A 21,235-nucleotide genomic window follows, 5' to 3' on the forward strand; every position below is an offset into this window, starting at 1 on the left:
GGCATGATGGAAGTTCCGGAGGACGGCAAGTAACTCTACTGGAGAGGCAAAGGAACCTCACGTGCCTCGGACACACCCGAGCGTCTGCCACTCATTGCCATTGCTCGGTTCTACCATAGAGTTACATTGGTGAGGGTAGCATCCACTGCAGTCAGCATCGATTCAGTACAAAGTTTTACCAATAATAACAAGCTTCACCAATAATATCACTAGGTAAGTTCTCGAGAAACAGCGAGAATTCAGTCGTCTACAATACCGTTCTAGATTAATTCTAGCAGGCTCTGCAGAACACGTGGTTGGTCAGTTGTCCGGCCCCTGCACGTGCGGGCCAATCACGAGATCTGGAGGAGGCAACGGAGGGAGTCCCAAAGCAGCTTGGCCCCGGCTTGCCTTTCCCAACTCTCCCTTGGCATCGTCTTCATCCACCACCCCCGACATTTCCCCCCCGACTCTCAGCTCGGGGTTGACCCGAGTTTCTGTTTGGCCAGATCCCAATGGCTTGTCTTCGCCACTCTCCGATTTCCAATCACATCCGGTCTTGGCTCGAATTGTCTCCTTTAGCGTCGACTGCCGTGCCATGATTCCCTCCAGCGTCTCAGACATCAGCCGGCCTCCCAGGTTGGGCCTGCGTCTAGGGGAACACACTCTGCTCTTCGATAATGCTCCTGCAGCAGTAGGTGCAACCTACACTCGGATTTAACACACGCCATCAAATATGTGATTGGTCATGAAATCCTTCGCAGGCGGCCAGAGCACTGTCAAAGTGACAAGTCGTATGCTGGAACTAGTTCTGCGCCTCTTTCAACTGTCTCGCTACCAGGAAACCACTCGACGGGGGCAATTTTATTTCATTCACACCAACAGTGGGGATATCCGCTAATTGCCTCCGCTAATTGAGCGACGGCGTGAAAGAGACAGCCCAAGCGAGAAAAGTTGGCTGGACCGCATGAGCCCGTGGAGCCGAGTTGTCAGGTGCATTCCCCGTGGGCAGCCCCGGGGACCCGGTCTGATGCCGACTCTGATTCATGCCATGGGGAAACCACGATTCCCGTCATTTCGGTTTCCAGCGCCTTCACTGCGTGCATGAGCTATAAATCTCTTGTGTTCCCCTCCCGTTGTACTTTCCTTTCATTTTCCATCTCTTCATCTCTTCATCTTCCCGCAACAACCCCGGCCCCAGTTCGTTCCCCACACTCATCAGCGGAATACTCTTTTTTCCTGCTTCCTTCTCTACCTCGCATAGAAGACTTCTCTCTTGCACACAACCTGTCACAATGGCAGACGAAGCTGGAGGCAAAGTTGAGGCCCCAGTCGCCGTGGCTGGCGACGCTGTCGTTAGTGGCCAGCGGGTTGAGGCTCCTGTCACTTGGAAGACCTACATGATGTGCGCCTTCGCTGCCTTTGGTGGTATTTTCTTCGGTTACGACTCTGGTTACATCAACGGTGTTATGGCAATGGACTACTTTATTCATGAGTTCACAGGAAAGGTAAGGCTCAAATACTGCTTCAAACTATCTCGACTAAGCTAATTTGTTTCGCAACACAGGTCAAAGCCGACTACGAGGCGGCCGGCAACCTTGACGGCTTCGTTATCTCTTCTTCCCACAAATCTCTCATCACATCTATTCTGTCTGCTGGTACATTCTTCGGTGCTATCATTGCTGGTGATCTTGCCGATTGGTTTGGTCGTCGGACAACGATCATCAGCGGTTGCGGTATCTTCGTGGTTGGTGTTGCCTTGCAGACTGCCTCAACCACTGTTGCCCTGCTGGTTGTTGGTCGTTTAGTTGCTGGTTTCGGTGTCGGTTTCGTCTCTGCCATCCTGATTCTGTACATGTCAGAGATTGCTCCCCGCAAAGTTCGTGGTGCCATCGTCTCTGGCTACCAGTTCTGCGTCACCATTGGTCTTATGCTTGCTTCTTGCGTGGACTACGGTACTGAGAACCGCACCGACTCTGGCTCCTACCGTATCCCCATTGCCCTGCAACTTCTCTGGGCCATCATCCTCGCTACCGGACTATTCCTCCTTCCCGAGTCTCCTCGTTACCACGTCCGCAAGGGCAACCTTACCAGCGCTGCTCAGGTTCTGGCTCGTGTTCGTGGCCAGCCTCAGGAGTCCCACTACGTTAAGGAGGAGCTTGCCGAGATTGTCGCCAACAACGAGTATGAGATGCAGCAGATGCCTCAGGGCGGCTACTTTGCCACTTGGGCCAACTGCTTCCGCGGAAGTCTCTGGTCCCCCAACAGCAACCTCCGCCGTACTATTCTGGGTACCTCCCTCCAGATGATGCAACAGTGGACTGGTGTCAACTTTGTCTTCTACTTCGGTACCACCTTCTTCACCAACCTGGGAACCATCTCCGACCCCTTCCTGATCAGCATGATCACCACCATCGTCAACGTCTTCTCCACTCCCGTCTCCTTCTACACCATGGAGAAGATTGGTCGTCGCCCTCTGCTTCTTTGGGGAGCTCTTGGCATGGTTGTCTGCCAGTTCATCGTTGCCATCGCCGGTGTCGTTGACGGTGACAACCCCAAGACCGTCAGTGCCCAGATCTCGTTCATCTGTATCTACATCTTCTTCTTCGCCTCCACCTGGGGTCCCGGTGCCTGGGTCGTCATTGGCGAGATCTACCCGCTCCCCATCCGTTCCCGTGGTGTCGCCCTCTCCACCGCCTCCAACTGGCTCTGGAACTGCATCATCGCCGTCATCACCCCTTACATGGTTGACACCGACAAGGGCAACCTCAAGTCCAAGGTCTTCTTCATCTGGGGCTCCCTCTGCGCTTGCGCTTTCGTCTACGCTTACTTCCTCATTCCTGAGACCAAGGGTCTTACTCTTGAGCAGGTTGACAAGATGATGGAGGAGACCACCCCCCGTACCTCCGCCAAGTGGAAGCCTCATGACACCTTCGCTCACGAGATGGGCTTCACCGAGAAGGACATTGCCATGACCGTTGAGGACGTCGCCCAGAAGGCTTAAGCTGTGCTTGTCTGAAACTTCTGGATCTTATTCTGGATCTAGATCTGTGCCCTGTCACGCTTGGGTGGTTCGGGCTTTTGGGACGTTTGTATTGATACCTTTTGATTTTCTTGTTCTTTTCCTTACACGTCAGAGTACATATACCATACCATAGCTACGCGTCATGTCTGTCATGCTTACGCTTTATGCCAATGAAGATAATTTTTATTCACTCTATTTTCTTGATCCCTTCAAATGAGTCAACCGAGAGTAATCATATATACTCAGAAATCACAAGATATCTGCAAAAAAAAAAACATGGATTTGATGTCTTTCTATTCTTAATCTTGTCATCAAACGAAAACAATACAGGTCAAGGTATCCAGTGCTCGTACATCCCAACACACCCGCACCAAGAAATCCACACCCTTGTGTCCCGGAGATTCCGATCTAATCCAGCCCCTTTCTATTCTTTATCTCGTGTAGATGTAAAACAAAAAAAATAACAAACTGAAGTATCCAGTACTCGTACATCCCAAAGCATTGACAAATCTCAATTCATATCCTCCGCATGTCTCCATCCGTATCGTCCCAACATACCTTAGTGATCAGAGATACCGTCAGTAAAGATGAATTTGTACAGGTAAATACATCGAACAACTTACCTTACGCCGTCATCACGCCTCTAAAAGTCATTTGGATGGTTCTTGCCTTCCTGCAGTGTCCAGCTTTACATCCCTCGCAACGCTCCTCATCATGAGGTCCGTTGCTCTTCCCTCCATGATTGGGCTTCTGGACGGGGATACCGTTCCACTGCTTGAGCCAGTACACCACGCGTTCTTCATACGAGTCGTTGCCGCCCAACTCTGGCTCCGCGAGATTGTCGCACTCCTTGCAGCGCTGGTAGTACACTCTTGCGTTATACTTGTAGCCTTCGTACTCGCGGATTGTCATTGAGATGACTTTGCTACCCCATTTTTTCTTGGAGCAGAGCGGGTTGCGGCATATGAAGCGGCCCATGACGTTGGTGTCCCAAGCGTTGATTGCTTCGAAGGGCGTGTCTTCGCGGTGGAAGGTGTATTCAAGGACAGGGTGAGTTGTATCTTTCAGCAGGCGAGTGACGTGTTTGTGGAGACCGGGGTACATCTTGAAGGTTCCGTCGGCGGCGGAAGATTGGTTATTGTCCTTGGGGGTGTGGTTGCGGCAATCCTTGCGGCCCATCTTGTAGGTAGGTTCTGTTTGACTTGAGTCTGTGTCGATGCGGAGGACAAGAATTTGAGAGAAGAGCCTTGGTCAAGAGCTCTATAATGAAGAGGATGCAAAGTGGGAAAGATGGCTAGGAGGTGATGCTGTTCGGATGGTGTAGAAGAGAAAAGGAGGAGAGGATCTGAAAGGTGGAAGGAGGAGATGGAGGTAGAAGCAGAGACGATACGACAGAGACGCAAAGTCTGTTCATCCTGTGTTATGGATGACGACTACCCTCCAGAAAACCATGTCCTTGTCAGGTGGAGGTAGACATTCACAACTTGCAGTGTCCATCAATGACCGGAGTGTGAATTCACAGAGGCCCTTATCTACGCTACCCACTCTCAGCTTCAACTCGGGCGGACATGGCAACTCCCTTTCTTGACAAAGTTTGTCCGAGCAGTTTTCTGTGGTGCTTATCATGGTTATAGCTGCGTAATTGCTTGTTGATAGTGGAGAAAGGGCCAGCAATAAATATAACGTTATTGACTCTAAGCATGCCACTGATATTGATGGATGGGATGATGACTCATGATCCGCACATAGGAGGGCTAAATATTATTGAGACTGTCAATCTTGTTGATAATTGCAACGATCGTTGGTTAGAGTAGTATGTCAAAAGAGGAACACCGTCGGGACTTCGGCAGACGGTAGACGGCAGACACGGGGTTCCAGGCATCATACTGCTATTGTTCTCGGAAAGGTTAGTCTTAGACGCGTTGTCTGCGTGTTCGAGAGTTCTCGATTATAGTCTTGAGCTTAGGGTTTAAATTAGGTAGTTAGACGGGATAGGGTTCCGAACGGAGGCTTGAAACTTCCTGTCCATTAAACATGTTTCTCATAAAGTAGATACAGTTTCCATTACTATCTTCCCTCAATCATCGCAGTCGCTTCATATACAAATACATGCAATCCGACAAATCTCATCACCGTTCTAGATCAGTACACCATACAGTTGCTATCGACCATCCCATCACGAATCAACAACCATATTCTCCCTCGGCAGCGTCCCATTCGCCAAAAACCGATCAATAATCTTACTCGCCTCGCCCCTAAGCGAATAACTCGTGTGTCCACTTCCATCCCTTGTCAAAAGCACACCAGAGGGAATCTGCTCGCGCATACCATTCGCCCAGACATAGCTCGTCTCCGGATCATGCAGCGCGTTGACGAGGAGCATCGGTGGGGCCTTCTTCATTGCTGTGCCGTTGAGTCTGTGAGGAGGGTTACTAACGGGGACGGGCCACCCAATGCAGGCGGACTGGTAGAGGTAGGATTGTGTTGCGCCTTGTGTGTGTGGTGCTAGGTAGCGGGCCATTTGGGCCTTGTATTTCAGGTCCGCGACGGTGGTAGAAGAGTGCAGCCAGTCTGCGCAGCCGATTGCGAGACCTGGGAAGGAGGCTGCTGTTTCGGATGTCGCGAGGGAGGAGGAGAGGCCGGATGCGTCGCCTGCAATCGTGGCGTTTAGGTACCCCGCTAACGTAGGCCATCCGACGCGGAGAACAGCCGGGTTATCGTTGACGAAGGGGAGGAGAGGCTGAACGTTTGTGCGGATGTCTTCACCCGTCATGATGGGGCGGCACCCGCTTGAATTGCTCTTGCAGGAGGCGGCTTCGATGGGGTTCTCGTCTGCGGCTGCGACGAGCTCGTCAAAGATAGCGGGGAGGTTCTCGCCCTTCATGGGGCATTCGTCGACTGTCGCGGTCTCATTGCACCATTTGAAGAATTGACCCAGGGTATCTTCGTACGTTGAGACTTCGGTTCTCAACGCATCTGTCTCAGACTGCGAGTGGTCGAGCATGCCATCAAGCACCATCCGTCCAACATGCTGAGGGAACAACTCAGCATAAGCACCGCCCAGCTGCGTGCCATAGGACAACCCAATCCAATTCAACTCCTCCTCGCCCAGCGCCAAACGCACAGCCTCAATATCCCTCGCCGCACTCGTCGTATCTAAATGATAAAACAACTTCCCCGTCTTCTCCCGACAACTCTCCCCAAACGCCCTATTCGCACTAACCAGGTCCTCGAATTCATCTTCCGTCTCTGGGAAAAGCGACAACTGAACCCTCTTATTCCACAGTTCCGGATCACACTTCACCCGACTACTCATCCCAATCCCCCTCGGATCAAGCCCAATAACATCATAATTATCGACCGTCCCATTCGTATAAAAGCTCAACCCCAAAGCCTGCGCCATCGCGCTGATCGAACCACTCACACCAGGACCACCAGGGTTATATATGATACTCCCCTGCCTCTTACCGGGCTTGGTCGCGCGGTATCGCGCCATCCCCAGCGTTATGGTTTCGCCGTGAGGCTGGGACCAGTCGACGGGGACTTGGAGTTCCGCGCAGTCGAGGTTCGGCGCTGAGGCGATTAGGGGGATGTAGGAGGATGCTGAGGAGCCGACGTTTGAGGAGACGACGTCTGAGATTGAGGGGAAGTTGGATGTGCTGCAATTCTTCCATTGGAGGGTTAGTGCTGAGGATGGTGATGCACTAGCCAAGGTGGCCAGTGGTAGAAGGAGGAGGGGAAGCATGGCTATTGAGGATGGTGAAGATGGATGTTGTCGTGTAGACAAAGAGTAGTAGCAGCGGGGGGGATCAGCCTTTTTATAGATCGATCAGTGATCACCGTGTCTGGAAGGAATGTTTGTCTATACTTCTGCATACGGCCGCGCGCTGATCTGACTGCGCCATGACGCAAGGGCTCCTCCACGCAACAGTTCGAAGCTGACGAGTAATAGTAATTCGGAGCCTGGATCCTCCTTACTCAACGGAAACAATCTCCAAGTGTCAGCCTCATAGCTAGTTAACCCACCTAGCTTAAGCAAACTAAGCCGCTCAGCTCAGCACGCTAATTCCTGCCAGCGCCTTGGTTGGCCCCCGTTCGCTTGGCCACACCACACACCGCAGGAGATAAACAGGCTACCAAATTACTAGACTGAGTCTTGGGGGCCATAACACCCGTAGCTGTATCATTTGGCCCCGACGCTTATATAGGCTATTTTGTATTTTGTCGAGCTGGCGAGTTAGATCTCATTGCGAGGATCACTTAGCTAGTCACGTGCAAATTGCAAGGCGCGCTGATCTCCACCAGAGACAGCAATATCAGCCGCTCGCTATCTAGTAGTCTAGAGCTGTAGTCAAAGCTCGTATAGACCTAGATCAATACAGCCTTACCTAGAGGTTTTGGACCGCTCCTTCCGCAAAATCGAGACAGGGTGACGTGGATCGCTCCTTCCCTAACAGCAGTCGTCATGCAATGGGAAGGCGCGACCTTGGACCGTCAAGTTTGGAAGGAGCGACCCGGTGTAATGTAAACAAGGCAGGTGCGACTTTGGCCCTTCTTCTGAGGAAAGAGCGACCCAGGTCTCGGCACTACAGGTAAGGAAGGCACAACCTGGTGAGGTGGCTAGGCACCTACCTACTTAGGATGGACCAGAAAGAACTTACTGGGTCAAGTAGAATACCGGCCGTAGCTACTAGTTAGTACGATCAGGTACAGTAAACAGAAATTCAAATGCCATAGGTATATATCGCTATGCAAGCTCTAACCAACAAACACCAACTAAATGATACGTCTCGACAAAACTTTCAACCAGCAGCATATGTACTCTTCTTCCTAAGCAGCGCCCCAAACTTCCACAGGAAAATCGGCGCTGGAATACCGAGTCCCAGCGCAATAAACCCAAGCAAACTATTTCCCCACCCATAATGCAAAGCATCGTACATATAAGGCGCGAAGAGAGGGAACGCGAAGCCACAGATCGATCTGAGGAATGCACTAGCCGCCATTGCACTCGCTGCAAACCTAGTATATGAGTCGATAAGGTATGTCTGCGCACATTGGAAGGTCACGATTGTGCCCATTCCGAAGAGTGCGGCGCCGATGTTGGGTGCTATCCAATGGACTTTGTATTGGCCCGTCCAGCCGTAGATGAAGAGGCCTGCGGGTGTGAGGAAGGCCGCTGTGCAGAGGAGAGGAACGCGGAATTCAGGGCGCCCAACACCGTTGTTGCTCTTCTTCAGGCGTCTGTATATACGGTCGTTAAGCGGAGCGCAGATCTGCGAGCCAAGCCAGAAACCGATACCGAGCGAGATGTAATTTAGACCGCCAATGCCGATGGACTCGTTATAGTAGTCTTCGCCTGTCCAGAGGCTTGGGAATGTCGAGAGGACGAGGTACATGATACCGTAGCAGTACGCCAGGTAACCAGCAATGGCTTGAACGATGGGCTGAGTGAGGAGGAGGCGGAATGGGCGGACGAGGGCTGAGGAAAGGGTTTCGCTGAGCTTCTTGTTTTGGCGCTCGACTTCGGTCTGGTAGGATTCGTCGTTGGTTTCCTTGCGAAGTTTCTTTGCTCGGTTCATGAGGATTCTCGGTGCGTAGGTTTCTTTGAGCAGGAAGAGGCCTGCAAGCTGAATGACGCCGTCTGCGATTGTTGTTGCGTAGAAGACCCAGCGCCAGGTCGTGTTCTCTGCGATGAATCCACCTGCGATAGGGCCAACTGCGGGGCCGAGGAGGGGTGCAAGACTGTATACAGCGACACTCTTGCCTCGTTCTTCCGGCCTGAAACAGTCTGATAGTACACCACCACCGACCTGAAAAAGTTAGCTGAGCCTCAAAGTATCAGAACTGCAAGACATACCGCCAACGGCGCACTCCCACCCAACCCAGAGAAGAACCGACAAACAATCATCTGCGTCTTTGTCTGCGACACACCACAAGCAATGTTGAAAACCAGATATAACAAGTTCGCCAACTGCAGCACAATAACTCGTCCATAAATCTCAGAAAGCGGACCCAAAATAAGGGGACCAAAAGCATATGCCAAAACGAAAATAGACAGCGCAAGCTGCGACTCAACCGCATCTGTGATGTTCAAGTCCTTCGCAAGGGTAGACAGCGCCGGCGCAACCATTGACGACGAGACAGGCGAGATAAACGTGAAGCACGATACCATAACAACAGTCGTCCACTTCATCTTCATCGGCCAATTTTTGGGATTCTCGGGGTCGTCGGGGCCGTTCCATGTTACCTGCGCGGAAGTCATTAGCCACAGTAGGTACACCAAGCAGGTAAAGGAGAAACGTGCAAGCTTAGGATCCTGCTCCGACCTCGAACTCTTCGATTTCTCCATTTCAGCACCAGCACCCTGTCTCCCTGTCTCAAGATCCCGATCTCGCTCCGTCACAATCCCATTCCGCACCTCAAGTTCCGGTTCGATATCCTTCTCGTCGTTCTCATCCGAGTGCTCGTGATCATCGTCATTATGGTAAACGGAGTGGTCGTCAAGATGGACTCCCGAGTAGATGCGCGTGATCTCGGCTGGTCGAGAACTCGATCTCGGGTGCAACGTGCTCGCCGTTGAACCCTGTCTAACCCGCGGAGGGCGATCTGAGTCTACGGAAGAGGAATCCGAATCTGAGCTGGAGAGGGAGGCTGTCTCGGGAAGCGCTTCGGTTCTGTTATTTGCGGGTTCGGTGTCGTGGTGGTGTTGGTGTTGTTCTTCATGGCGGGTTGAGTCTGCCATGGCCAGGAACGGTGGCAAGGCAGGAACAGTTCAGGAACAGATAGGTACTGAACTCAACCTCTGCTATGATGCAACAGATATGGATAAATGAAGCAAGGCCAGAACAGAATACTCCAACCCAAGAAGCGGGGACAGTCCAGTCTTATACTCAGAGCAAGAGCAACCTAAAAAGTAAAGACAGGAATTATGACGCCGATCCATCAAATCCAGTCAATGTCACCCCGATAAAAAATGCTGGACAATCGGTGATAGAGCCATCTTAACACCGACATGTGGAGCATAAAGACACCCATTTTCCCTCTTCTCACGGTGGCAATTGGCCATACTGAAAGCTTGACTCCCCCAGTGTCCCCACGTCTAGACTCTGGAAGCGGCGATTACAACGGAAAATTTCGTTCGATAGCGGTTGGAGCCGTCAGAGTCAGACGCTTACCCGACTCAACCTACGAGCCCTGCAGAATCAGTAGAACCGAGGATGTTTTATCTTTCTCTCAAATATTATTGGGTGGGGGCGTGTTGAGAGTGGAGGGGGGCAAGATAATTTTCGGATATCGGCACGATAAGATCACGTGTGACGTATATGGTCCTTATCGATAAGACCCTTATCAGGATTTGTGCATTGTGCAGATGCATGGAACGAGTCACCTCCGGATTTCTAGGTCGTATTATCGTATAACTGGTTTGACTTCAGCTATGGAGACATGAGAGTGTCGCGTGCCGGTATCCGATCTGCAGTTCTTCAATAATGTCTGGACTTTTGACCCTGACTCACACTTAAGCCATCGGAAATGCTATTCGAACTCCGCCGTTGCATGTTTGCTGAAATCCGTACTTCTTGCTTACTCCATAGTATGGCGCCCAATGCAGCCCCATTCTGCAGCGTGCAAGATAGCGAATGTCACGAGACAAACTGCAGCTCCAAGCGCCAAGAGACTGGCATGCCTCGTTACCTCGTTTATACTTATAGTACCTAGCCGGGATCCCTCCGCCATTTCAGGGCCAGTCAGAACAGTTGCGTAAGGTATATATACGATTACAGCCCGATCTATCCGTCAGGACCTGAGGAACCCGGGGTTTACTCCTGTTCGAGGCTCGGAGGCAGAGATAATATAGATAATATAGGTAGGAGCTTTGACTTCACGGTGGAGCGAGCTGTGTATATGGTGGGACCAGTAGTACGTACGAACCTATAAATCATATCCATGCCTTCTGGAACGTGTCATACTGTCGAACTTCGGAAAACGGCGTGCCCAAAAATACAGCGAGGTCAGTTAGGTAGCGGTAGGTACTGGCAGTACACCGTAAGTGCTGGCACGGAGACTAGAGCGTAGACCAAGGTAAACGAACCCCTACAGTCTGAGAAGCGCAGCAGGATCTAGCATGAACACAACTAAATGGTCAATTGAGCTTCAAATTGATAAAAGCACCAACGAACAATGCCTGATTCCTATTCTCCGTGCAAAACCTCACACGCATAGTACCTATTAAAGTGAATAGTAGAAACGAGTGATGAGGCAGATAAATAATGTAGCGCAAAAATACGGCAGAGAACAAAGAATCAAGAATATAAATCGATTTTACCCCCAGACAGCTAAAGAAACAGCTTAAACAACCAACAGTGCTCGCTCGAAACGGAAGCAAATAAAAACACCTTTAACCGCAATACATCCCTAACAACTTATACCAAAGCGCAATCAAACATAGCGAAAACCAATAGCGAAGTAGGCTAATTAACGCGGAATGAATCGAAAATGACTAAAAAGAGTATTAATTGTCAGTGCCATTAGTGCAACGAGAGAGTCTGGGGAGTACTAACTTTCTTGACCCCTGCGGCAACCACTGGCAACCCACATCAGGGTATTCAGGAACGTATAGCGGTCGTCGCCAGTCTCCATTGTAAGGTTGACGCGGTATTTGTATGAGTTGGGGTTTATCCCGTCTGCCGACTGCGGGTCGTTCAGCTTGTCCAAGACGTCCTTCGCGCCGGTCAACCATCCGGAGGTCTTGACAACGATGAAAGCGGGCGGGTCGTCTGCTGTCTGAAGGAGGAAGTTCGCGCGCAGGCTTGTGGAGTCTTTGGTCATGACCTGAGAGTCTTGTCCGCCGGGCTATGTTGATGTTAGCAGGGCACTGCTGTAATTAATTGGTCAGACATACCACAACGACACCTTTACCCCATCTACCTGCCCACTGTCCACCAACAAATGTGACCCAGTCGCGCGTGCCCCAGATACCAGGGCCGACGCCAACCTTGGGGTTCACCTTGAGGCTAAGACGGAAGTCTAGCTCGAGGCTGGGCGCGGGGATCTGCAGGGACCGAGCGACTTCGCCTTCGGGGAATGTGTGGAGGAGGTTGTTGGCGGGGATGGAGTCCTTCATAACGCTAAGGTAAGTCGGGCACTCCAGGAGATGCTGGCGCTGGCGACTGGTGTTCTTCGCGCGGACCTGCTGGCAGTAGATACACTGTACGGAAAGACACTGATTGTCGTCAGGATCATTCTCGATGTCATGCTCAGGTTCAATTGGGTCCATGGGCCCGCTTACCTTGTCTTCCTCCTTCGCGCGGAACTCAACGAACGCAGCGTGAACATCGTCAAGCGGGGGAGCAGGCAGACTAGAAGTCGATGTCTTCGGTTTCGCCTTGGGGGTCGTGCGCGGCGCCTGCGGCGGAGGTCCAGACGAGGGACCAGGGACAGGGCCACCTGCTGGCAATGACGGGCGGCCAGAGAGGTTCTGCAGCGGCGTCTGCATGGGCGTCGCGTGCGGGTTAACGCCGTTAGACATCATGGCATTGCCTGGGGTCGAGAGGCCCGCATGCGCAGGTCCAGGAACCGGCGCTGTCGGGCCAGCAGGGTTGGGATTGGGAGGGTATCCATTTGCAGCGCCGATGCCATTGGGGGTAGGCTGGGGAGCTGGCTGGGTTTGAGCTTGAGCTTGGGCGCCGCGGAGACCGGGGCACTCGAGGAGATGCTGCTTCTGACGCGAGGTGTTCTTTGCGCGGATCTGCTGGCAGTAGATGCACTGGACGGAGAGACACTGTTTGGAAAAGAAAACAGAAGTAAGTAAACCGTTCAGTTCAAAGTGACGGTGACAGATGACGATGACGGTGACGGGGCTGTCTCGTCGATGAACAGAACCAAAGCGGTGAAATATTACGGGAATTACACACCTTATCGTCTTCCTTGGCGCGGAACTCGACAAATGCCGCGTGAACTTCCTGGTCGACGGTCCGACCCATGTCCACGACTAAAGGGGTGAACAGATCGATGGTGACTAGATTGACGAGGACCCCTGGCTAGAAAACGTGATGAAAACGCGCTGAAAGAGAGGAATAGAGATGCAGGGCGAGCTGCTGGACAGGACAGACACGCAGCGTTTTGGGGGGGTTTGAGGACGGAGGGAAAGTGAAAAGGGAAGAAGACGGAACGGAGACGAGACGAGACGAGACCGTACTAAGTGGCGGTTATTACGCGAGCTTACCCGTATTCCCCCACACATCAAAACAGCTTCACGAACAGCGCTTCTACCACAATCTCAGTATCCTAGTATCTACTAGAAGACATTCTAGCAGTAATATCTCTATTTCTCAACAAGAACTAAATTCTCATATTGGATATACAGAATCTCCAAAGCGACCGCGCAGCAACCCAACCCGTCACACGGCTGCCCAGAGTCAGCCCACAGCCAACGGAATCCTGAGTCGAGCCGTCGCTGTCACCGTGGGCGTTCCCCGTCCATCCAGTCAATCGCTGCTATTCTGGGGCACGCCAATAGAAGGCATTCCAGCGTCTACGAAGTAGTGGGAGAGGGGAGGCCTTATTGACTGGCTTGGTGTCTCACTGGTAGTTCTGAATACGAATAAGTAGGCTGATCCGAGCGCTTCTTAGTTCGACAATAGTTCGAAAATATATAGTTCGACATACACTTACTCAGTATGCAATACCGCGCGGACTTGTGTAAAGCTGTATAGCGTATCGCGGATTCATGAGGGTGTACGCGTACATACGGAAACAGCGGTCGGCGTTTACGGCTGCAATTTACCGCGCCGGTCATGTGTATTGCGCGCGAACAAAATATTTAGCCTACCACACTCTGCTTCCTCAATGTTGAACTTATAGCATACATATATGGTCAGTTTGGATCTGTATCTGTCCATCCAACGTTGAATTGACAATAGCCATTTCAGCTTACCGCGTCAAATAGCCGCAGAAACATACCTCGTAATCGCGACACAGCCACAGCCACCATCAACAACGCGAAATTCCCCGCGCCCAGCTATGAGTGGGTTGCCTGTGCCGTGTGTGGGATGAACTCTGGGGACCGAAGAGAAAAATCAAGAGGGGTCACGTATAGCCTCTCGTACTATAGCGAACGAATGTCAACAGAAGGATTTCATAGATCTGTCTGAAGGATTAGCGATCACCTAGTACAAAAAGTGCTTGTGGTATTTCATCAATGTGACCTGTGTACAGGTACCTATACCGGGAGTACTTACATACTACCAGTTGTATCTAAACAGAACCAAACGCATTACGGTGTACGGTCCGAACAAAATATATAGATCTCGGTCTCGATCTCAAACTGTAGTAGGTTTGCACTCATAAATTAATTACAGTCAAATAACCTCGTTCTCATATCACATCATGCTTGAAGACCCCACTGAATCTCCATGTTCGATAAAAATAGGTACTGTTCGAAAAACGAAGAAACACCTGCAAATAGTGACCAATATATCCATGTTTGAACACCCGAAAACGCGCAAGAGACACATGTATGTAAAGAGAATGGTAACCTGCCAGCGCCTGCTGGAACAAGTCGAGGAAAAAAAGACCCCTATAACGCCTCATTACCGCCTCAGTAGAACGTGATATTCTCCCACCATGGCCAGCGCACCCCTAAACCTCAGCAAGCTTTACAAAGATATCCCCATACTCATACTTCACCCCATACTCCTGGGTACTCTGATCCTCATACTTATCCTGCCGAACTCTCAGTAACCCCTTCGTCGCAAGGGCAAGGATATGCATGAGGCCCTGCGTAGCCACAGCAGGAGAGGTATTGCGCGTGGGAAGAAGAGTCGAGAATTTGACTTCGTTGTCAGTGGACGCAGATAAATCACCATCAACAGCTTCAGAGGTGGTTGCACCAGTCGGCTTCAGGGATTGAATCTTCGCAGCGAGAAAGTCAAGGAAGTTTATGCCCTCCTGGTCCATGGCGGATTCCGTAAGGCTGTTTTGGAGGGCTTGTTGGCTTGTGTAGGCTGGTCCTGCTGTAGCGTATGGAAGGGAGAGGGGATTACTGTCTCCCATGGCTATATCTTCGCCGTCAAGGTAATGGCTAAGATCGAGGTTTAAGTCGCCGAGATCATCGTCGGCGTGTCCGGGATTAGACAAGTTATCTAGATCATAAGGGAACCCACGTCCAGCGAGTGGACTTGCGCTAGTTAGGCGACTGCGCGAGCGCCCTAGGAGACCAAGGGCAGGATCTCTGCCGAAGGACCCAGCTGCTTCGGGGATGCCCCGGGATGAGAAGTCGCTTACGCTGCCGAAGCCGCGGAATATGTTGGCTGCTGAGGCGTCGTGGCGGGAGCTCTGTACGGAGGCTGTGATGTTCCAGGGCATCTGGGACGAGTTGTCGTCGTGGAGGGGTGGGGATGCGTGACGGCCTAGTTCGACGTCCTGGTATTGTTAGTCTTCTGAATCGTGTGGTGAGGCATAGGGAATATACCTGGTTCCAGAAGTTGTCATCCAAGAGGTCGATTCGGCCCATATGCTCGTCATTTTCATCTCTTGCACGGACACGCCGCTCCTGGGTCTCAGGGTCATCATCCAGACCATGTTTGCGTCCTGCCTGAGCAGCCACAAGTGTCTCATAAAGCTCGTCACCGGAGAAGATATGCAATGGATGAACCATACGCGAGGTCCCAACACCGGCACCCACAGAGCCAATGCCCAGACCAAACACCCAGAGAGCTGCGTGCTTCTTTGCCTGGGTTGGAACCTTGTTGTTTCGCTTCTGCCTGCTGGCTACTGCCATGTTGTGCATGTAGCCATCGTTCATGAGAGCCAGCTCGGCGTTGCGAAGGGCTGTCTGGTCGTCTGTAGGGAGTATTTTGGGAGCTCTTTGTCGCTGCGGAGCTGTTGCCATGGTTGGCTCGGTGTCTGCAGGTTCAGTGGCAGCGTTATTCTGAGCGTCATATATTACGTTCTGGCGAGTCGGCCGAGCTGGTTCACTTGTTATCGCTAGTTCGATGTTTTCATCAGCGAGCAGCAGCTATTCGAATTATTAGCAGAGCACATTGCATTATATGGAGTAAGTTCTCACCTGGTCGTCAAAGGTAAACTCATTTGTTCCATGTCTCACGTCACTCGCATTTCTCACCGTCTCATTCTGATTCCTCACTCCAAGCTCAATGATATTACCATCCTCATCAAACTCAAAGTCAGGCTGCAGGAGAACACCTCCCTCCTCATTTAAAGACGATGCCAGAAGTCTGCCAAAGTCAGCACCGCCGTGGGCGGAACTGGCCATGTCAGTTTCAGAACCAAATCCACCCATATCCCTCAATATGTTATCGTCGGACGGAATATTCAGACGCAGGGAAGAGTTGCTCGAAAGCGCTGATTGACTGAGATCAGGAGTTTGAGGTAGGAAGACACTTGATTGCTGACTTGCGTCAATTTCAAGCAGTCTATTGAGTTTTGAAAGATCGATTCCAAGTCCAGGAAGATTGTTCTCAGGGAGGAACGAGGGATCGTATGGGAGGACGAGTTGATCTGGCCTACAGTAAGGTTAGTAGAGCAAGACAAGAATCGGTAGAGAGGTGAGAGAACGAACTTCGCCTTCCCAGCAGCTGGATCCAACCCCCCAGCCGGAATCGACTTGAGCATCTGCCTCATCTTATCATGCATTGCCTGGACGTCAACCAGCGTATATCCGCACTGTTGACTGTACACTCTCGAGACTCCGTACCTAGCCATACCACTAGTTAAATCTGGAAGGTCATGGAAGCAACAAATTCACTCACAATAGATTGCTCTGCAGCCTCAGCGCCATCGGTGCAACAGGATCCATTATCACACCGCATGCCTTGGGAACATCCACATCTTGAATAGTCTTGCGATTGAGTCTCCTGGAGATAGATCTCGCTCCGAGAGTTGCGACTAGCCTGCCCATCAAATTGATCAGTACGTTCGTTCGCACCTGTGTTCTGGATCTACTGTCGAAGAGGAATACGGACCAAACTGTAGCCACTCCATGTTCCGGAGACGTGAGTACTAGTAGAAGACAGCATTGTTAGCAATGGGGACACGAAGACATGAGGAATAACATCAAGAAAAAAAAAGGACAGCGTACTCTCATGGCTATAAAACATCTTCACGCGCTTCAACTCAATGAACCCCCTGCCAAACTATCTCGGGAAGTAAACTCGGACGCGGCAACGAGAGAACCGAACAGTAAAGAAAGCCGGAAGATCGAAGGATTGTAAACGTACAGTCTTCTGTAGATGAACAGAAGAGATGAGAAGGAGGGGAAGAAGAACAGGTCCGACGCGACGAGCGCATTTCCAAGCTGATGAACCAGCGTGAATATCTGCTCAATGGACCGAACTACGTGACGCGCCAGGGCTGCGCCTCGCGACTGCCCTCCACAAGAACCCGGGTCAAAGACGAGCATAATGTAGGTATCTAAGAGAAATAGACGGGATAATGGAACAATTGAACAAATCCAAATTCAAGGTGTCTCACCTAGAGACAACCTACTTACTATATCATCCTACATACAACCCCACAGCAACTACCATTTTTATATGACAGAACAAATGACAAGCCTGACTAATAAGTACCGTCGATTTATAAACAAAACAAGAAAGCGAAGCGCTAAATGTCTATTCAAGAGGGATACCCTCGTACTCGCTGTATCCGAGGGCGAGGTTCATGTTTTCTGCAAACCGTGTTAGCCGCTATCTCACAAATTCAGTTCAGGGGGGATGTCGAGAACATACGCAAACATTGTGTAGCGGCACCCTTAAGCAGGTTATCAATGGTAGCACAGACAACGACGCGGTTCTCGTTAGAGTGCACGGCGAAGCCGCCGACTTCAACACCGTGACGGCCGGCAATGGCCTTGACGAGCGGGGGCTCGCCGATGATCTTGACGAGCTTCTCGCCGGCGTAGCGGTCCTGGTAGATGTTGCGGATGTCGCGGGAGGACATAGCCTCCTTGAGGGGGATGTTGATGGTGAGCTGCACACTTTTTTAGCATTAATGCTTAGATAGACAAGAGTGTTTGGTACGTACGTGAATACCCTGGAACCAAACAGCGACGTGGGGGCTGAAGGCAATGGGGGTACCAAGCTGAGCGCTGATCTCACGCTCGTGGATGTGGTCGGTCAAAGAGTAAGGGATGATGTTGTTGGTGAGGACCTGGACGTCGTTCTTGGGGCTGGGCTTGGTACCAGCGCCCGAGTAACCGGAGACACCGAAGACAGTGGGCTGGCCACCGAGGTGAGGGACGATAGGGGCAATAGCAAGCTGGGTACCGGTAGCGTAGCAGCCAGGATTGGCAATGCGAGTAGCCTGGGCGATCTTGGAGCGGCTGACAAGCTCAGGGAGACCGTAGATCCACTTGTCGTCGAAGCGGTAGTCGGCGCTGAGGTCGATAATGACGTTGCCGTCTTGAGCGCCCTGGTCGACGGCGTCGACGAAGGGCTTGCAGACGCCGTTGGGGAGGGCCATGACCCAGCAGTCGACGTCGCCGTTGGAAGACATGCGCTTGACATCCTCGGGACTCAGGTTCTCGTAGATGATCTCGCGCTTGTCGTAGCCCTGCAGCTTCTTGCCAGCCAGCTCGCGAGAAGAAACGTGACGCAGGTCCAGGTGGGGGTGGGCGTTAATGAGGCTGATGAGAGCCTGTCCGGTGTAGCCACGGGCTCCGATGAGAGCAACCTTGGAGGGCTTGGTGTTGGACATGTTCTTCTCGCCGAGGGGAGGGTTAGGGTTGGTGGTGGCGTAGGTGCGGACACTCTGGACAGGGAGGGCAGGGCGTCCGAAGCGAGAAGCGCGGAGAGCATTGGTGGAGGTAGAGAAGGTACGCTTCTGCTGAGCAGCGGCGCCACGGCCAATGTTGGTAGCGGCCTGCGCAGCGCGCTGTAGACGAGACTCGAGGTTAATGTCACCGAACATCTGACGGCCGTGCTGGGTGAACTCCTGGACAAGGAGCTTGACCTCGTCGCCGCTCTCAACACCGTACCAGAAGAGAACCTCGCCGTCGCGGCTCAAGCTGCCGTCGGCCTTGTCGAAGAACCATGTGAGGTTCTCGTCATCCTCCTTGACGGTCCAGACAAGCTTGGGGTGATCCTTCTTGATAGCGGCAAAAACGTTGTCAGCAACGTTGGTCAACCATCCGGACTTGGTGATGGTGAATGTAGCGAGGTGAGCAGCGGAAGAGACGGAGTCGGCAGCCTGAGGCAGAACAACGGCCAGAGCCTCCATGGGCTCGTCGAAGTAGGCCTTAAAGTCGCGCTCTTTGAGACCCTCGACGTAGCGGTCGACGGTAGCCCGGGCGTCCAGGCCCTCGCGGTCACGGACAAGGACTTCCTTGAGCTGAGCGAGGTCGTCAAACTCAGAGAGGGCCGTCTTGGTGTGCACCTTGTTTCCGCGGCGAATAAGAGTACCGGCACCGGAGTCAGTGAACAGCTCCTTCTGCAGGTCGGCGGGGTGGATGATGGCAACGCTGGAGGAACGGGGAAGGTCGCTGAGCAGCTCCTTCATCTCCTTGATCTTCAGGCGAGTACCGTGGCGCACCCACCACTGGGTCATGAGGTGGTCGTATTCCTCATCGAGGTTGATGCTGGAGATCTTCTCGCCAGTGTCGCCGTTGAACAGACCGCCCTTCTCGGCAAGGTAGACGATCTTGAGCGGCTGAAGAGCACGCGCGAGCTCACCAGCAGCGACGTCAGCGTTGACGTTGAGAACCTGGCCATCGGGGGTCTCGGCCATGGAGGTCAAGATGGGAAGGCAACCGGCCTCAATGGCAGACTCAATGGGAGTCTTGTTGACGCCGTTGATCTTACCAACCAGGTTGTACTTCTCCTTGTCAAGGTAGTCGGCCTGAAAAACGCCAGCAGTGAGAGGACGAGCACGGACACCCATGCGCTCCAACTCCTCAACCAGCTTCAGGTTCTCCTCCAAGAACAGCTTGCGAGCCAATGCCAATGTCTTGCCATCCGTAACACGAATACCATCCTCAAACTGGGGCTCGACACCGGCAGCCTCGAGCATGCGGTTCAGCTGGGGACCAGCGCCGTGGACAACGATCGGGTAAAGACCGACATGGTTGAGGAAGGCGAGGGCGGAGGAGAGGGTCTCGAGGTGTTCTGTGATAATGGCACCGCCAACCTTGATGACAGCGAACTGTTGGGACGAAACCGAGGTAAAGTGGGAAAGGTACTGCTGAACCTCGCGCTTGGAGCCGATGTTGCTCAGCAGCTGGACGACGGTGGTCCGGGTCGAGGAAAGCTGGCTGTCGGAGGCGCGGGAGTAGTGACGGCCCTGCAGGAGGGGGACAGCAGAGGCCTTGAAAGCGGCGCGAGCAGAGGGAGAGCCGAGTCTAGCAGAGGCGACGGATTGCGGTGCGGAGAGCGCTCGGAGGGGCTTTGCGGTGGAAGCTCTCCGCACAGCGGTGCGAAGGGAGAACATCCTGCCAACCAGCATGCGGCAGCTTCTTCTGCTAGTTGGACAAAGTGTCTGGAAAAGAGCGAACGAAAGAAAGGGAGAAAGTCAGCGAGGGTGCTGGCAGCAAGCAGGACGTATAAGAGCGGATAAGGTGAGGGAAAAAAGGTTGTGCGGAGCAGCGGCGGGTTAGAACTGGTAGAGGCTGGAGGCACGAATTTGCCGCCGCTCTGCCAATGAAATCGATATGGCAAGGAACTCCGAACCATCCCAGGCACCGCACCGCCTTTACCTTGCAGCGCGATTTTCCTTTCTTTTTCTCGCCCACGCTGCGCAAGGCCAAAAAGCAAAAAAATTGGGACAGCAATGCAATTGGGGGTTCAGCACTTACTCCAGGCTCTTACCCAAGGTTCTGTTGGGTTGAAGACCCCCAATCCGGCAGAGAGCGATTTATGTTGGTTGCGGAAGCTGAACGGACCTGAGGGATTTACGGAGAGCTGTGCCCGTTATATGTAACTCTATGAGCCACTTGATCAACCCAACGGTCTTGCAGGAGAAAGATCGAGAGGAATTCTTAAAGATGCAGAAGTTGGTCAAGACACTGCGAGGATCGGAGCCGAACAGACCGCCCGTGACTCAGACAACCAAAGACCAAGACTACGGCTGTTGGGCTCTACCAAGGAAGAAATATGATAGGGGTGGATAATATGGGTTTCTGCAGGCTCGCTTGCTCGGTCTGTCATGCCACTCGATTATCAGATTAGATCTTTCGCTTTAAGGATTCAGGACCCCCCCTCCGTCCCTTCTGCAAACCCC

At 52.3% G+C, this 21,235-nt stretch overlaps 5 protein-coding genes across 5 annotated transcripts; 2 read left to right on the forward strand and 3 right to left on the reverse strand.

Moving 5' to 3' along the window:
- The first annotated feature begins 987 nt into the window (after positions 1 to 987).
- Positions 988 to 3,076, forward strand: BDV14DRAFT_149463 (sugar porter family MFS transporter). Its single transcript, XM_073766533.1, has 2 exons — positions 988 to 1,487; positions 1,547 to 3,076. The coding sequence occupies exons 1-2, from the start codon at positions 1,275 to 1,277 to the stop codon at positions 2,981 to 2,983; spliced, it is 1,650 nt and encodes a 549-aa protein (XP_073623012.1). The 5' UTR covers positions 988 to 1,274; the 3' UTR covers positions 2,984 to 3,076.
- A 552-nt stretch (positions 3,077 to 3,628) lies between these two features.
- On the reverse strand, positions 3,629 to 4,183 carry BDV14DRAFT_205075 (3CxxC-type zinc finger protein; the record flags this gene model as incomplete). Its single annotated transcript, XM_073774658.1, has 1 exon — positions 3,629 to 4,183. The coding sequence occupies one exon, from the start codon at positions 4,181 to 4,183 to the stop codon at positions 3,629 to 3,631; it is 555 nt and encodes a 184-aa protein (XP_073623013.1).
- Positions 4,184 to 5,180: 997 nt separating this feature from the next.
- BDV14DRAFT_193269 (uncharacterized protein) lies at positions 5,181 to 16,802 on the reverse strand (the record flags this gene model as incomplete). The annotated part of the gene is made up of 15 exons (XM_073771753.1): positions 5,181 to 5,407; positions 5,438 to 6,751; positions 7,827 to 8,111; positions 8,256 to 8,814; positions 8,862 to 9,251; positions 9,285 to 9,739; positions 11,563 to 11,833; positions 11,904 to 12,224; positions 12,291 to 12,782; positions 12,916 to 13,041; positions 14,648 to 15,424; positions 15,474 to 16,019; positions 16,128 to 16,527; positions 16,584 to 16,718; positions 16,774 to 16,802. The coding sequence occupies 15 exons, from the start codon at positions 16,800 to 16,802 to the stop codon at positions 5,181 to 5,183; spliced, it is 6,327 nt and encodes a 2,108-aa protein (XP_073623014.1).
- Positions 16,803 to 17,536: 734 nt separating this feature from the next.
- argEF (bifunctional acetylglutamate kinase/N-acetyl-gamma-glutamyl-phosphate reductase) lies at positions 17,537 to 20,558 on the reverse strand. Its single transcript, XM_073766534.1, has 3 exons — positions 18,047 to 20,558; positions 17,752 to 17,992; positions 17,537 to 17,690 (listed from the first exon to the last, which is right to left on the reverse strand). Exons 1-3 carry the CDS (start codon positions 20,459 to 20,461, stop codon positions 17,635 to 17,637), a joined length of 2,712 nt encoding a protein of 903 aa, XP_073623015.1. The 5' UTR covers positions 20,462 to 20,558; the 3' UTR covers positions 17,537 to 17,634.
- A 78-nt stretch (positions 20,559 to 20,636) lies between these two features.
- Positions 20,637 to 21,192, forward strand: BDV14DRAFT_183328 (uncharacterized protein). The gene has a single exon (XM_073770365.1). It carries the CDS (start codon positions 20,656 to 20,658, stop codon positions 20,899 to 20,901), a length of 246 nt encoding a protein of 81 aa, XP_073623016.1. The 5' UTR covers positions 20,637 to 20,655; the 3' UTR covers positions 20,902 to 21,192.
- The last annotated feature ends 43 nt before the right edge of the window (positions 21,193 to 21,235 follow it).

Source organism: Aspergillus stella-maris (assembly GCF_047715825.1).
Source record: "Aspergillus stella-maris strain CBS 113639 unplaced genomic scaffold BDV14scaffold_87, whole genome shotgun sequence".
Taxonomy (NCBI): Eukaryota; Fungi; Ascomycota; class Eurotiomycetes; order Eurotiales; family Aspergillaceae; genus Aspergillus; species Aspergillus stella-maris.

Excerpts from the sequence above, each read along its gene's own strand:
- BDV14DRAFT_149463 (XM_073766533.1), top strand. The coding sequence starts at position 1,275 with ATGGCAGACGAAGCTGGAGGCAAAGTTGAGGCCCCAGTCGCCGTGGCT. Across the intron at positions 1,488-1,546 it reads TTCATGAGTTCACAGGAAAG|GTCAAAGCCGACTACGAGGC; the intron begins GTAAGGCTCAAA and ends TTCGCAACACAG.
- argEF (XM_073766534.1), bottom strand. The coding sequence starts at position 20,461 with ATGCTGGTTGGCAGGATGTTCTCCCTTCGCACCGCTGTGCGGAGAGCT. Across the intron at positions 17,993-18,046 it reads TTTGGTTCCAGGGTATTCAC|CTCACCATCAACATCCCCCT; the intron begins GTACGTACCAAA and ends AAAAGTGTGCAG. Across the intron at positions 17,691-17,751 it reads TGCCGCTACACAATGTTTGC|AAAACATGAACCTCGCCCTC; the intron begins GTATGTTCTCGA and ends CACGGTTTGCAG.
- BDV14DRAFT_183328 (XM_073770365.1), top strand. The coding sequence starts at position 20,656 with ATGAAATCGATATGGCAAGGAACTCCGAACCATCCCAGGCACCGCACC.